Source organism: Salmo trutta, chromosome 32 (genome assembly GCF_901001165.1).
Source record: "Salmo trutta chromosome 32, fSalTru1.1, whole genome shotgun sequence".
In the NCBI taxonomy this organism is placed as follows: Eukaryota; Metazoa; Chordata; class Actinopteri; order Salmoniformes; family Salmonidae; genus Salmo; species Salmo trutta.
The window spans coordinates 33,948,387-33,964,175 of NC_042988.1; the positions used below are offsets into that span (position 1 = coordinate 33,948,387).

A 15,789-nucleotide genomic window follows, 5' to 3' on the forward strand; every position below is an offset into this window, starting at 1 on the left:
GAGAAATGAACATTTCATTCTCTGGCAACAGCTCTGGTGGATATTGCTGCAGTCACCATGCCAGTTGCACACTCCCTCAAAACTTGAGACATCTGTGGAATTGTGTTGTCCCCAGCACAAGGTGCATCTGTGTATTGATCATGCTGTTTAATCAGCCTCTTGATATGCTACACCTGTCAGGTGGATGGATTACAAAAAGAGGTGTCACAGGTTTTAATCTTGCCGAAGCATTTTTTGAGAAAGTGCTTTGGCCAGGGTGGAGATCCCATCACTATCTGATGAAGCTTTGCCTCATCTACACAAGGTTATTAAAATGTCTTATTTTTCCTGGTCCCGCTTATTTGAGTGATATTTTTAGATACATTCACTCCATAGAGCAGCAGGCTGGACAGCCACCAATTCAGCTTTTAAAGGCATCTTCCTCTATGTCCACGGATATCGCATTTACGGTAATCTCTACAGATTGTGACTCAATCAGAAATTACCTGTAAAATGTTGTGCTATAATACGGAATGGATTGAATCCCAGCCTTAAATGGTTGCATAATCCAGATCTGTTTACATGAGACATCCAGCTAGACCGTGTGCCTGACTACAGGACGCATTACGCATGTTAGCACCAGGTATAAACGGGTCTCTAGAGGTCAATCCACAGGGTTCAGAAAATGTGTTTTATTCACAATACATCAGTATCATCATTACAATCTGGGTATTAGAAGCGCTCATTCTTCGATGTCAGCCATTGTTAACAGGTACAAAAAAAATATTGGGTGGATAATTTGAGCACTGAATTAAGACATGTCAAATTTCACATACAGATGGTCATATACAAATTTCTCCCAGCAACACATCTAATTGTAAAATGAGTCTTTACAGTCAGTTTCAGTATTCTTCTCTGAAGGACAGGAATCTATGGCTCAAATATTGGGATTGCCAACCATCATATCTGAGGAACAGCTGGGAGGAAAATATCACGTAACAAAAAAATGGCACAAAAAATAAAAAATAGGAACCTGAATCAAGATGACAAAAAGTAAAATAGGAAGAAAGAGAGGGCCAACAGTAACAAGACATCCAGCTTCCTAGATGAACGGTCATCTAGGAAGTATGCACGTCATGGAAATGTGTACAATTATTACACCAGTCCCAATGTCAATAAGACTTCCTTTACAAAGCCCTAACCCATTCTTCAGACCTGGGGTTTCCACTCTGCTCATGGCACAGTCTAATAAATATCTCGGTCATCACACACAACATGAATAAACACTGTTGGATAGTCAGAGCAACACACAAATCCACAGCTTGAGTCGTGTCCGTCTACTCCATTTTCAGGTCTCAGAGCAGGCCAAAGCCTCCCTGCTCTCCTCGAACAGTCCGTTGGTATTGAAGGGACTTTTCTGGGGTATAGATGGGCAGGCCACCAGAGCAGTGTGTTGTTGATGGGGGTAGTATCTGCAGCATGTCTATGTAGGGCCTACAGTGACCTGACCAGTAGGACGGTTGGGGAGATGGGGAGTTGAACCAGGCAGTGACTGTAGTGTCTATAGGCCCTATAGGTGACGGCCGTGACGTCTCTGCGTCTCAGTGTTTCTCCAGCGCTCTGGTCAGCAGGTCGTTGAGGCGGGCGATCATGGGTCGGGGGTCGTCGTTGAGGCCCGCTGCGATCATGGCGTTGTCGTAGATCTTGAGGTCAAGGATCAGAAGGGGCACGGGTTAGAGACACATGCAAGACTGGTATAATACCACCGTCTAAAGGCTTCATCTTAGTTTGACATCTAGGAGTCGGAACACAACAGGTATGAGAGTGAAACTGACAAATAAGCGTGAAACAGATTTCCATTAAGCTCAGAGAGCCCCATTTCCAGAGAATCTAACTACCATGTTTTTAAAAATGCTGATAATGTTTGTCTCTCAACCAGTGTTGAGAGTAAATTCCATTTCAATTCAGTACAATTCAGGAAGTAAACTGAAATTACATTGTAAATGGAATGGGCCCAAACCCTGGTCTCAGCCAGGGTTTGGGCCCATTCCATTTACGCCTTCAGACCCCAAAGTGTAAGGAGTGTGATCCAGGATAGCGTGATCCAGGATAGCGTGATCCAGGACAGCGTGATCCAGGACAGCGTGATCCAGGACAGCGTGATCCAGGACAGCGTGATCCAGGACAGCGTGATCCAGGACAGCGTGATCCAGGACAGCGTGATCCAGGACAGCGTGATCCAGGACAGCGTGATCCAGGATAGCGTACTCTACCTGCTCTAGCAGCAGTTGTGCGAGTGCAGAGTCAGACTCCTTCAGTGAGTGAATCTTCTTGATGAGGTCGTGACTACAGAGGAAAGGGAGAGCAGGAGACAAGCACAAATCAACACAATACTATGTTGATATTGAATACTGCGTTGTTGGGAAGGGCTTACAAGTTAAGCATTTCACTTGTGCATGTGACAAATAAAACTTGAAACATGGATTTGCACATAAAACGCCTTGATTTAGAGATCCCTCTCCCCTCCATCCCTCCCTTCTCCCCTCCCCCTCCTGTACCCAGCGTTGATCTCCAGGGTGGGCTGCAGTATCTGGGCCCTCTCCACTGTGCTGCGGGCCATCTGCTGGGTACGCAGGAAGTGGCGTGCGGCACCCATCTCCAGCACCGTGATCATGGCTGGGTGGGTGTCCAGACGAGGGGTCACCTGGAGGTCAGGGGGTCAAAGGTGAAGAATGAGCAGTCACAGACAAACAAAGTAAACCTTACAAATTCACTGATTCTTACATACAGTATCAAAGTCCAGTTAGCCAGTAGTTACTGTATATATAGGCTGGATCAAATCAGTCACACAAGACCACGGAAGAGGCCCTGGACCATTCCCTACTGGGTTATAGTGATCATGGTACAGGTAGACTAGTGTAGATAGTGATGGTAGGGTAACAGTACCCTGATGTTGGTGACTAGTGTAGATAGTGATGGTAGGGTAACAGTACCCTGATGTTGGTGACTAGTGTAGATAGTGATGGTAGGGTAACAGTACCCTGATGTTGGTGACTAGTGTAGATAGTGATGGTAGGGTAACAGTACCCTGATGTTGGTAGACTAGTGTAGATAGTGATGGTAGGGTAACAGTACCCTGATGTTGGTGACTAGTGTAGATAGTGATGGTAGGGTAACAGTACCCTGATGTTGGTGACTAGTGTAGATAGTGATGGTAGGGTAACAGTACCCTGATGTTGGTGACTAGTGTAGATAGTGATGGTAGGGTAACAGTACCCTGATGTTGGTAGACTAGTGTAGATAGTGATGGTAGGGTAACAGTACCCTGATGTTGGTGACTAGTGTAGATAGTGATGGTAGGGTAACAGTACCCTGATGTTGGTGACTAGTGTAGATAGTGATGGTAGGGTAACAGTACCCTGATGTTGGTAGACTAGTGTAGATAGTGATGGTAGGGTAACAGTACCTTGATGTTGGTGACTAGTGTAGATAGTGATGGTAGGGTAACAGTACCCTGATGTTGGTGACTAGTGTAGATAGTGATGGTAGGGTAACAGTACCCTGATGTTGGTGACTAGTGTAGATAGTGATGGTAGGGTAACAGTACCCTGATGTTGGTGACTAGTGTAGATAGTGATGGTAGGGTAACAGTACCCTGATGTTGGTGACTAGTGTAGATAGTGATGGTAGGGTAACAGTACCCTGATGTTGGTGACTAGTGTAGATAGTGATGGTAGGGTAACAGTACCCTGATGTTGGTGACTAGTGTAGATAGTGATGGTAGGGTAACAGTACCCTGATGTTGGTGACTAGTGTAGATAGTGATGGTAGGGTCACTGTACCCTGATGTTGGTGACTAGTGTAGATAGTGATGGTAGGGTAACAGTACCTTGATGTTGGTGACTCTGTTTCCCAGATTGTTCCTCATCCAGGAGATCAGGTCCTCAGCCTGCTCCTCTGTCAGACGCTCAGAGGCTATAGACACAGGAGAGAGCACTGAGTTAGTTTTAGAGTACTTCATATTACTGTCTGAAGCTAGGTTAACTCCTCCATTAGCTCTGTGGTTGGAGGCTAAGGGGCAAACTTCACTTCGTCTCCTATCCAATTGGCGACAGATTTTCATGGGATTATTCAAAAAAATCTGCATAAATACCTGTGTATTTTCCCACTAGAGATATGTTTTCATCAAAGTCACTTGTTGGGGATAAAGGTGGCAGGTAGCCTAGTGGTCAGAGCGTTGGACTAGTAACCGAAAGGTTACAAGATCGAATCCCCGAGCTGACAAGGTAAAAATCTGTCGTTCTGCCCCTGAACAAGGCAGTTAACCCACCGTTCCTAGGCCGTCATTGAAAATAAGAATTTGTTCTTAACCTGTCTGGGCTAGGGGGCAGTATTTTCACGGCCGGATGAAAAACGTACCCAATTTAAAGAGGTTAGAAACTAGAATATGCATATTATTAGTAGATTTGGATAGAAAACACACTGACGTTTCTAAAACTGTTTGAATGGTGTCTGTGAGTATAACAGAACTCATATGGCAGGCAAAAACCTGAGACAAAGTCATCCAGGAAGTGGAGGATCTGAGAATTGTAGTTCTTTCTAGTCCCTTTCGAAACTACAGTATCTGTGGGGTTACGTTGCACTTCCTAAGGCTTCCATTGGCTGTCAAAAGCCTTCAGAAAGTTGTTTCAGCTTTCTCCTGTTACTGGGCAGATAATAGGAGCTCAGTTACTGAGTGGACTGCCTGGGGACAAAGAGATTGGATATGCTCGGTCCCGTGAGTGCGCCGTTCCTTATTTTTCTCCTTCAATGAATACGCTATTGTCCGGTTGGAATATTATTGAAATTTTAAGTTAAAAATACCATAAAGATTGATTTTAAACAGTGTTTGACATGCTTCTAATTACAGTAATGGAACATTTTGACTTTTCGTCTCTGGTACCGCACTCGCGCGTTTTGCCTTTGGATAGTGCTCTGAACACACAAACAAAACGGAGGTATTTGGACATAAATTTGTATTATTTCGAACAAAAACAACATTTCTTGTGGAAGTAGCAGTCCTGGGAGTGCATTCTGATGAAGATCAGCAAAGGTAAGAGAATATTTCTAATACTAATTCTGAGTTTAGGTTGCCCCGAACTTGGCGGGTGTCTGTATAGCTCGCTGTGATGGCTGAGCTATGTACTCAGAATATTGAAAAATGTGCTTTCTCCGTAAAGCTATTTTAAAATCTGACAAAGCGGTTGCATCCAGGAGTACCGTAATTTCCGGACTATTGGGCACACCTGAATATAAGCCGCACCAACTGAATTTAAAAATATATATTATTTTGAACATAAATAAGCCGCACATATCTATAAGCCGCAGGTGCCTACCGGTACATTGAAACAAATTAACTTTACACAGGCTTTAACGAAACACGGCTTGTAACAAAAATAAATAGGCTTTAACGAAACACGGATTGTAACAAAAAATTAAAAATTAGCAGTAAGCTTTAGTTGTCTTTTTGCACTGAGTCAATTCCTCACGCTGCTGTTTCCAACGTCTTATCATCAACTCATTAAGACCAAGCTCCCGTGCAGCAGCTCTATTTCCGTTTCCAACAGCCAGATCAATCGCCTTCAACTTGAAAGCTGCATCATATGCATTTCGCCGTGTCTTTGCCATGATGAGGGTGACAAAATGACTACCGTAATCAGAATGATGGGAAGTTTGAGAGCGCTCGATTTAATCTAAACAGTAAACAAAAAAGTTGTTTGACCTTAACCCGTTCGGCAATTTCATTGGTCTAATGAAAGCTTCATACCGCCAAAAAACTGAGCACGTCACAGAATGTGTTTTTTTGGAGAGAAAAAAACAGAAAGCGGGAAAAATCCATATATTAGCCGCGTCATTGTTTAAGCCGCGAGGTTCAAAGCCTGGGAAAAAAGTTGCGGCTTATAATCCGGGATTTACGGTAGTCTGTCTAATTCTTTAAATAATTGTTATATATTTTGTCAACGTTTATGATGAGTATTTTTGTAAATTGATGTGCACATTCACTGGACGTTTTGGTGGGAATACATTTTCTGAACATCACGTGCCAATGTAAAATGCTGTTTTTGGATATAAATATGAACTTTATCGAACAAAACATACATGTATTGTGTAACATAACGTCCGAGGAGTGTCATCTGATGAAGATCGTCAAAGGTTAGTGCTTCATTTAGCTGTGTTTGGGTTTTATTGACACGCCCTTGCTTGGAAAATGGCTGTGTGATTATTTTTGTCTATGTACTCTCCTAACATAATCTAATGTTTTGCTTTCGCTGTAAAGCCTTTTTGAAATCGGACAATGTGGTTACATCAAGGAGAAGTGTATCTTTAAAATGGTGTAAAATAGTTGTATGTTTGAGAAAGTTGAATTATGACATTGTGTTATTTTTGAATCCCGCAGGTGGGACGCTAGCATCCCACGTAGCCCATAGAAGTTAACTGACTTGTGTAGTTAAATAAATGAATAAAAGGCTGTGCGTGATGACAATGTACATAAAATACCTTTTGCAGTTTTTACTGAATAAGTTTCTATTGCATTTTCAACACTACTGATGGTTCTCTCACATCATGTGTTAAATAGAGAGAGTGTCCACTCTGGTGTTGGCAGGGCGCTCCAGCCAACAGCTGGCAGATAGTGCTAGTATAGCCTACATGAGATTATTACAGACAAAAGAGCGAAATGACTTTCATTTGTCAAAAGGCAGCCAAGCATCGATCATCATGTCACCAGAAAAAGACCCTGGATATTTATTGAAAGGAGCATCAAGCTCATCACTGCACTTTAACCACCCTGTGAAGTTCATCATAACTTCCATCTGTAGCCTAATAAACTGCATGCTTTCCCCAGTCCTAGTGAGAACCACACAATACTTACACATAAAAGCGTATCTACCGGCATTTCTCGCATAATTAATTGTACAGACACAAAAATATCCCACATTGTCCATCATATTTTGTTTTGTCGACATTTAGAAAGTTTACCGACAAATTAGCTGTTTTTCTCAGGCCTGTCATGACATTTTTTATCCAACGAACTTTACTTGCATAAAAAGGTTGGCCAGAAACCTGGTTATTGATATCCATGCATGATCAGGTGACAATGTGATTTTCCCCTGAAATGAATCTAACTTCACACAGCATTCAGTGACATGGTCAGAGAGAGAGATGGGTCTTACCTGGCTTGCTGTCCTGGTACTTCTCCTCCTTGTAGTGGTCCACCACAATGTCTGTTTCCACAGAGATCAGCTTCTTCTTGTCAAACTCTCTGAGGTGCAGGAGGGTGAGCTCGTCAAACTGCTCATAGCAGAACAGCACCTGGAGACAAAGAAAACGAGAGAAGGAAAAAGTTAGACACTGACAACAACTAGAGGGAGTAATGATGAAAACCTGCCCACCACTGATGAAGTGACAGACATCTATACTCCCACCATCACTTCTGTTTTATATTCCCATCTGAAAACTAGCCTGGTCCCAGATCTGTGGTCGTTGTTTGACATGACAATGCTCATAGGAGTTAGCAAGCCAGCCAACAGATCTGGCAGCAGGCCATCTGAAAACAACTCACCTCCATGTCTTTCTGCTTCATGGCCTCAAAGTAGGGCGAGTGTTCAGCCAGGTGTCGGTTTGGGGCACACAGGTAGTAGATGTTACGTGTCCCGGCCTTCATACGGGAGCCGTACTCCTTCAGGTTGGTCTGCTGGCCCGCGGGTAGCACCGAAGACTCAAACCTCAACAGCTTGCCGATGTCCTCCTGTACACAGAGCAAGAGAGACAGAAAGGACAAGAGAAGACTGAGTGATAATGAGTGTGGCACATGACTGATATAATTCACATTTCTGATTCCTAGGACATGATCCTCTTGCTCCCTTCCCCAAAAAACCTACATGCATACCATTTTTTCCATTCTTCACACCTCCATTCCTCCACCCCAGCTGTCCCCTGTCCCAGTCTCACCCTGACTCCCTGCTCTCCCCTGTCCCAGTCTCACCCTGACTCCCTGCTCTCCCCTGTCCCAGTCTCACCCTGACTCCCTGCTCTCCCCTGTCCCAGTCTCACCCTGACTCCCTGCTCTCCCCTGTCCCAGTCTCACCCTGACTCCCTGCTCTCCCCTGTTCCAGTCTCACCCTGACTCCCTGCTCTCCCCTGTCCCAGTCTCACCCTGACTCCCTGACTCCCTGCTCTCCCCTGTCCCAGCCCCCCAGTCTCACCCTGTCTCCCTGCTCTCCCCTGACTCCCTGCTCTCCCCTGTCCCAGTCTCACCCTGACTCCCTGCTCCCGCCTGTCCCAGTCTCACCCTGACTCCCTGCTCCCGCCTGTCCCAGTCTCACCCTGACTCCCTGCTCTCCCCTGTCCCAGCCCCCTAGTCTCACCCTGACTCCCAGCTCTCCCCTGTCCCAGCCCCCTAGTCTCACCCTGACTCCCAGCTCTCCCCTGTCCCAGCCCCCCAGTCTCACCCTGACGTCCTGCTCTCCCCTGTCCCAGCCCCCCAGTCTCACCCTGACGTCCTGCTCTCCCCTGTCCCAGCCCCCCAATCTCACCCTGACATCCTGCTCTCCCCTGTCCCAGCCCCCCAGTCTCACCCTGACGTCCTGCTCTCCCGTCCCAGCCCCCCAGTCTCACCATGACTCCCTGCTCTCCCCTGACTCCCTGCTCTCCCCTGTCCCAGTCTCACCCTGACTCCCTGCTCCCGCCTGTCCCAGTCTCACCCTGACTCCCTGCTCCCGCCTGTCCCAGTCTCACCCTGACTCCCTGCTCCCGCCTGTCCCAGTCTCACCCTGACGTCCTGCTCTCCCGTCCCAGCCCCCCAGTCTCACCCTGACTTCCAGCTCTCCCCTGTCCCAGCCCCCCAGTCTCACCCTGACGTCCTGCTCTCCCCTGTCCCAGCCCCCCAGTCTCACCCTGACGTCCTGCTCTCCCCTGTCCCAGCCCCCCAGTCTCACCCTGACGTCCTGCTCTCCCCTGTCCCAGCCCCCCAGTCTCACCCTGACGTCCTGCTCTCCCCTGTCCCAGCCCCCCAGTCTCACCCTGATGTCCTGCTCTCCCCTGTCCCAGCCCCCCAGTCTCACCCTGACGTCCTGCTCTCCCCTGTCCCAGCCCCCCAGTCTCACCCTGACGTCCTGCTCTCCCCTGTCCCAGCCCCCCAGTCTCACCCTGACGTCCTCCTCTCCCCTCTCCCCTGTCCCAGCCTCACCCTGACGTCCTGCTCTCCCCTGTCCCAGCCCCCCAGTCTCACCCTGACTTCCTGCTCCTGCGTGGTGACGATACCCTCCCTGATGAACAGGCCGTAGTCCTCAAAGAACTTGGCGTACTTCTCAGGTTCCTTCTTACTCTGGTCCATCAGGAACTTGATGATACGCTGCTGTAGCACGTCCCTCAGCTTCCTGTAGAGAGAGAGAGACAGAGAGATGGAAAGCATGAAAGAGGGAGAGAAGCGGAGATCATAAGAGAATAAAAGGGAGTGAGAGAGCCATGGATGTAAGGGAGCAGGAGTAGAAAGGTGCTGTACTGAAGAGGGGTGATGTACTACAGACTAGCAATAGGAGGGTCATTGTCTGGAAAGAGCTGATGTTGTAGGGCTCCAGTCTCACCTGATGAGGGTGCTCTCCTGTAGCAGCTCTCTGCTCAGGTTCAATGGGATATCCTCACTGTCCACCACACCTGTATACACAAATACATAAACACACTGTTATACTGTAACACTAGCATTTACAATCAACAAAGGATCCAGAAAGAGACAGACAAGGAAACACACCAGAGGGCAGATGTGAGGGGAAAGATGAAGGGAGACATTAAGATGGGCACAGCTGAGGAGGTACTGAGTAAAGACTGACCTCTAAGGAAGCGTAGCCACTTGGGCAGGATTTCAGTGGCCTTGGTCTGGATGAGAACCTTCCTGCTGTACAGAGCCACGCTGGAGCCCATCTCTCTGCTCACGTCAAACATGGATGGCTTCTGCTCACACATTGACACACGGTAATATTACAGGCAGTCATGAACATACCGAGACGTCAACATTTACAACTGTGGTGTTCATTATGTCACCGAGCCTTGACCTCAGAAAGATCTCATTTAACATCACTTATCAGTGTCATGACGTTGGCCTGTGGTTAAGGTTTATGACTCCCCCCATAAATACCTTTCTCCCTTCCCCTCTCTGACCCTACTGAAGGACTTGAATAGCCTGTGATAAATATAGAGAGTCTGGGAACATCAAACAAATGGGGAAAGGAACCATATTTTGGTAATAAAACCAGTTGGAAATATGCTTTGGAACGTAATGAGTATGGATGTCAGTTCGTTGTTATCTGAGACATTATGATTGATGACAGGACGACATAAACTGTACCTGAGAAAGTATACACCCTCTAGTTAGAGTAACATGGAATTGTTATGCAATTGAAATGTTTGAAATTGAAATTGTTAGGAGATGAAATGTAATTTTAGCTTCCAAATGAGAGAATTGGGTTTTCATCAGGAAAGTGCCCTGCTTGATCAGTGGCCCACCCCTGTGAAGAGGAGGGGTTATAAACGATGAAACACATCCTTTCCCCCTCTCCACTATATAAGCCTTTGACGAAAAGATAACCAGGTGGTTCCAGTACGGGAGGACTGCAGCCTCTACGTTAGAAGGACACACATGTCAACTAAGCCAACCTCGGCGTGAGCTATGGTATGAACTGGTATGAACTTTGAGCTTATTCACTACAGAAGTGATACTTCCTAGCCGTTGAGTTAGCAGCGGCCGCTGTAGACGTGGGCTAGGAAAGGACGGACGACGGATCCAGTCTAACAGACGGACGAAGATACCACCACGTATCCAATTTACCACCAGAGACATTCTTCCGAGTACAGGAAGATCTGTTGGCCAACCCGGCCAGCATCTACGACCAATCTACCGAAGCGCAGCTCAGAGTAAATATTTATTGCATTTTCCTTTTCCAAATGGGCGGTAATTTAGAATGCATAAGATAATGTATTTACGATAGCATAGCTGCTGTTTCTTCGTTCCTAAATCTTCCCGCTCTTTCATTCAAGCCCAACCCCCCCTTCCTTTGTGTAACCAGCCATGATACAGGCTCCGTCCACCAGGACGTTTTCTGTATGACATCATTTGTATTCTGTGTATTTGTAATTCTGTGTGATTAGTTTAGGTATTTAGTAAATAAATAATTAAACCCAATTTTGTATTGCTGATTCAACTTGTTAGCCAGGGTTCGTGAAGATAGCCAAGAATTTACAACTTTCATTATGAGACTGAAAATAAGATAAGGGTTAATATTGACTGCTATCGATGTAAAATATTACTAAGTATTTTAAGAGTTTATTCGGAAGATAACGGCTCTATAAACGTTCTTCCGTGGTGCCCCGACTTTCTAGTTAATTACATTTACATGATTAGCTTAATCAGGTAATATTAATTACAGAGAAATCATTTTATAAGTTAGCATGTCATATCACTTAATCCGGCATAGCCAAAGACACGACATTAGTTTCTCTTTTCCTCAACAAGTATCTTTGCTCCCTTCCTCTCCCCAGTCACACCCATGGTGGCCAAGTGCCCCCTACCCCTCAGTGCCCCCTACCCCCACTCCCCAGCCCATCCCTCTGCTCCCAACCCCCCCTCTCCTCACCACGTCTGGGACGTAGAAGATGGAGCGGATGTTGACGGGGGCGTCAGCGCGGTAGTGCAGTGTGTAACGGGGCTTGTCATACGACTGAGCCACGTAACGGTAGAACTCCTCGTGCTGCCACTCACTGATGGACTTGGGTTCCATCATCCACAGGGCCTGGGGAGGGACGTTAATATACCGGATGGATACACTGTTACACACACACTCACTGGACAGACAGGCAGACAGACACACTCACTGCACAGACAGGCAGACACACACACACACACACACACACACTCACTGGACAGACAGGCACACACACACACACACACACTCACTGGACAGACAGGCACACACACACACACACACACACTCACTGGACAGACAGGCACACACACACACTCACTGGACAGACAGGCAGGCAGACAGACACTCCACTCCAAAATAGGACTAATAACTGGGAATCAGTCCAACAAGTTTTCAGAACCAATAAGTTGTCAGGGCCAATTAATGTATCAATCAGTTTGTCTCTTAACTTTGTTTCCCTTCCTGATAAGTTGATTCCCTCTATTAGAATCCATGTGGACGCCACTTAATCGATAAGTCCAGCAATTCAACTAATCCACACTAACAACCCCATGAAGGACATAAGCCATAACAATCAGAGTGGTCCAATGAAAAGCAATCGCTGTGGTCGAAGTCGATAGAACCAGAAGAGTGGGCCAGGTGCTCACCTGGAGAGTGTTGAGTCGTCGTCCGTTCAGGAAGATGGGGAAACTGACAAAGTTGCTGTATTTGGTCACCACCTCTGCAACAACATGACATCTGTTAGTCCTGCCTGGACAAGCAGCAAGCCTCCAAGGCTTACACAGACTGACATTAATCTGACAGGAACGTTTACGCATGTGGAATGTCTATAAAAGACAGTACAGTTATCAAAGGGGTCTTGTATAGTCCATACCTTTGACTCTGTCCTCAGCAGAGAACTCCTTGCAGTCATCCTTGAGGTGCAGCACTATCTTAGTGCCTGGTCTGACCCCACTTGCCTCAGCTATCTCAAACACTCCAGACCTGGGGAGCAGAGATCACACTGTGGTCCGTATCTTTTACATCAAACATATTCAAATGTGTTACTAAGACAAACCTCGCTATCACGCCCTATTCTCCCACAATCCATCGACCTACCTGTCACCTCTCCATCCCTTCTCTCTCCCTCTTCATCCTCCTCTTTCTCACCATCCCTTCCTCTTTTCACACTAATCAAATTCCTCCCCTCTCCATCTCTCCCTCCTCTCCTACCCATCAGAGGACCACTTGTATCCGGGGCTGCTGGGCTCGGCTGACTGGGAATAGACGTCCACACGGTCAGCCACCATGAAGGCTGAGTAGAAACCCACGCCAAACTGACCAATGATGGAGCTGCTGGCCTCCGCCTGGCTCTGCAGGGCGTCCAGGAAAGCCTAGGAAGGAGGGATGGGGGATAGAAAGAGGAAGGAAGGGAAAAATGTGAATTGAAAGGAAAAGAGACAGCAACAAAAGTGAGCAAATTGATGAAAGGAGAAAGCTTAGGCCCTGACATTGTAATTGAATGAGATTGTAGATAATGATAAATGTGGGGCGGGACGATACCAGTATGTTGTTACAGAGATGGTGACCACTCATTAGTAACGTGGAAAAGAAACAATCCACAAATGGTATTTCATTTTTTAATGAAAACAGCCCTACTGTTGGAAACAAACATCATTACGCTGTCATCCAGAGTCATGTCATTATTTTCCAAGCTATGGCACAAGCTATGGCACAATATTTTACATACAGCAGGTTTTTAAAAGGACCAAAGACTTGCCTGCTTTGTGTTTTCATTTTTGCCATGGAAAGAATATTGTGATACTGGTATTGTCACAGCCCTATAATTGATTTTTTGAATATTCCTTAAGTCATGGGAATTAAAACATAAAAAAGTGGGAAGGCAGATAACGGGGAGATGTAAGAGAGGTAACAACGATAAGGGAGCTAGGTTTACCTTGGATCCAGAGCGAGCGATAGTCCCCAGGTTGGCCACCAGCTCCTCCTGGTTCATCCCAACTCCTGTGTCCTAAAAGAGGAAGGTATATTTTGATAAATAGGCTGCTGTTAAGCCATCACCAAGAGGAAAGGACCACTTGGTAGTACATTCCTCCCTATCTTTGGAACTACAGCCAGCTGTCAGAACTACAGCCAGCAGGTTTTATAACTGTGAAAGTTCTGTTTCATCCACCAGGTGGCAGACTGTGCTATACAGAACTTTGAAATGATGAATAGAAAGATCTAACAGTGATTATGTGCATTTTAAGTCGATCAAATTAGCATTTCACGATGATTCATGACTAAAATAATTCTAAGATGTGATAAAAATGTAAATAAGCTCTTAAAAGCATGTTACCAGTTACCACAGCCATCCTACTCCCTCGTCCTGGTTTGGGCGTACCTGGATGGTGAAGGTGCCCTTGGCCTGGTCCGTCTGTAGGTGGATCTCCATGGGGGCCGTGTCGCCCCCTCCCGTTATCAGCTTGTGGCGCAGCTTCTCCAGGGCGTCGCTGCCATTGGAGATCAGCTCACGGATGAACACCTGAGCAATGGGCCAGGGTGGAAAAAGTTAAAAACACAGAATATCTTAGCGTAAGGTTATTGAAATACCTAGCTAGATACAGCAAGCACATTATCACTGGTCCATCAGTTAGTCATTTACATACATTCAATCAGTTCTCAAGTTGCTGTGACCTGTCTGACCATCACTCACCTCCTTCTCAGAGTACAGAGATCTAGCAACAATGTCCAAGAGTTTCTTGGTCTCAGCCTGGAACTCATGCTTGGAAAAGGTGCCTGGACAAATCAGATTGAAAACTGTTAACTTCCTTAGCTTTGCATGCTAAGGATCAATCAACGGCTAGTGATGTTGAGTTTCAATTGTTAAAGCCCGAAACTGAGAATGTTAGCTAACAACAAGTCGGAGGTCAGAAAACATATCACCTTGGACATTCTCTGTGTCTTGGATGATTGTGTGCAGGGGTTCTTCAGGATCTTTATCCTCTGCCTCTTGAATATTCTCTACTTCTTCAACCTTCTCCGTTGCAGGAGCTTTCTCAGCTTCTAGAACCTCGTCTGTATCCAGAGGGACTTTCTCAGCTTCCTTGGTGCTGTAGTAGGAACACTGGGTGAGACCGAGGCCTGGATGGCTGGGGTTCCACATGCCGTTTCTGGACCATTGTTTCTGCTGCTGCCTGACATGGGCATCTGTTGACAGGAGGGGATAGGTGGGGTGTGAGGTCATGCAATCGTCATATTGAATATTCAAACGCATTGAGTGAGTGTCCTTGCCTTGGATTTATCTGATGCAACATGAATGCAAGTTTACAATGAAGTTGTAGGTTAGGCCAAGGATACATCCTTGCTAAAGATTCTGGTCGTCTGTGCTGCGGTACCGGGCAGACATGCAACTGTCCCCATATGTATATACAATGGTCCGGTCACATATGTAATTCATTCACCAGATGCCAAATATCAAAATAAGGTAGCTAGCTCAAACAAAAATAGTTGGATGGATAGTTAGACATGTCAATAAACACCGCACTCCACAGTCGTCGACACGTTCATGTTGCATATGACAGGGAGTGATCTTGTGTAATATAACGTTAGGCTAAGCACGCTAACGTTAGTTAGCTCATATAACTGCAGTGCTTTAGCTAGCTAACTAACTAACGTTAGCGAGCGGCTTACCTTCACTGAATGGTCCTACAGTCCTACTACCCAATCCTCGTCCATAAGACAGGAGCCTGGAGTTGACCCTTTGAGAAGAACCCAAAGCGAATTTGAACAATTTCAGGCACCGAGACATCTTTGACAGAGCAAGAGGTCGTTTGACCTATTCAACACACGCTAAACAGAAGTGCGACAACTGCAAGCACAAGTAGGACCTCTTACAGTCGCACAAAGATGACGTAATTCAAGCTACTAACATATTGCCTGCGTAGAGAGATGTGAGAAATAAATAAAAGTAAGGGCATTAGACAGAAGACTTTGGAGCAAATGAAAAACCCCATTCCCAGCATAAGCTACTTTTGCATTAAGACAAATCTACAATGCAAGACAGGAAAAGGTATACGTTTGAAGTTGTCAATTCCAA

General features: G+C 46.1%; 1 protein-coding gene across 1 annotated transcript; it reads right to left on the bottom strand.

The window, feature by feature from the left end:
- Positions 1 to 649: 649 nt before the first annotated feature.
- LOC115171773 (heat shock protein 75 kDa, mitochondrial) lies at positions 650 to 15,574 on the bottom strand. The gene is made up of 18 exons (XM_029728897.1): positions 15,384 to 15,574; positions 14,637 to 14,900; positions 14,407 to 14,489; positions 14,095 to 14,235; positions 13,651 to 13,722; positions 12,927 to 13,087; positions 12,589 to 12,698; positions 12,362 to 12,435; positions 11,646 to 11,801; positions 9,846 to 9,966; positions 9,603 to 9,672; positions 9,248 to 9,395; positions 7,580 to 7,765; positions 7,191 to 7,329; positions 3,869 to 3,954; positions 2,538 to 2,683; positions 2,253 to 2,325; positions 650 to 1,682 (listed from the first exon to the last, which is right to left on the bottom strand). Exons 1-18 carry the CDS (start codon positions 15,499 to 15,501, stop codon positions 1,581 to 1,583), a joined length of 2,250 nt encoding a protein of 749 aa, XP_029584757.1. The 5' UTR covers positions 15,502 to 15,574; the 3' UTR covers positions 650 to 1,580.
- Positions 15,575 to 15,789: the final 215 nt, after the last annotated feature.

Coding starts and splice junctions, on each gene's coding strand:
- LOC115171773 (XM_029728897.1), bottom strand. CDS start 15,501: ATGTCTCGGTGCCTGAAATTGTTCAAATTCGCTTTGGGTTCTTCTCAA. Junction 14,490..14,636: donor AGACACAGAGAATGTCCAAG/GTGATATGTTTT, acceptor TGATTTGTCCAG/GCACCTTTTCCAAGCATGAG. Junction 7,766..9,247: donor CGCAGGAGCAGGAAGTCAGG/GTGAGACTGGGG, acceptor CTCTGTGTACAG/GAGGACATCGGCAAGCTGTT.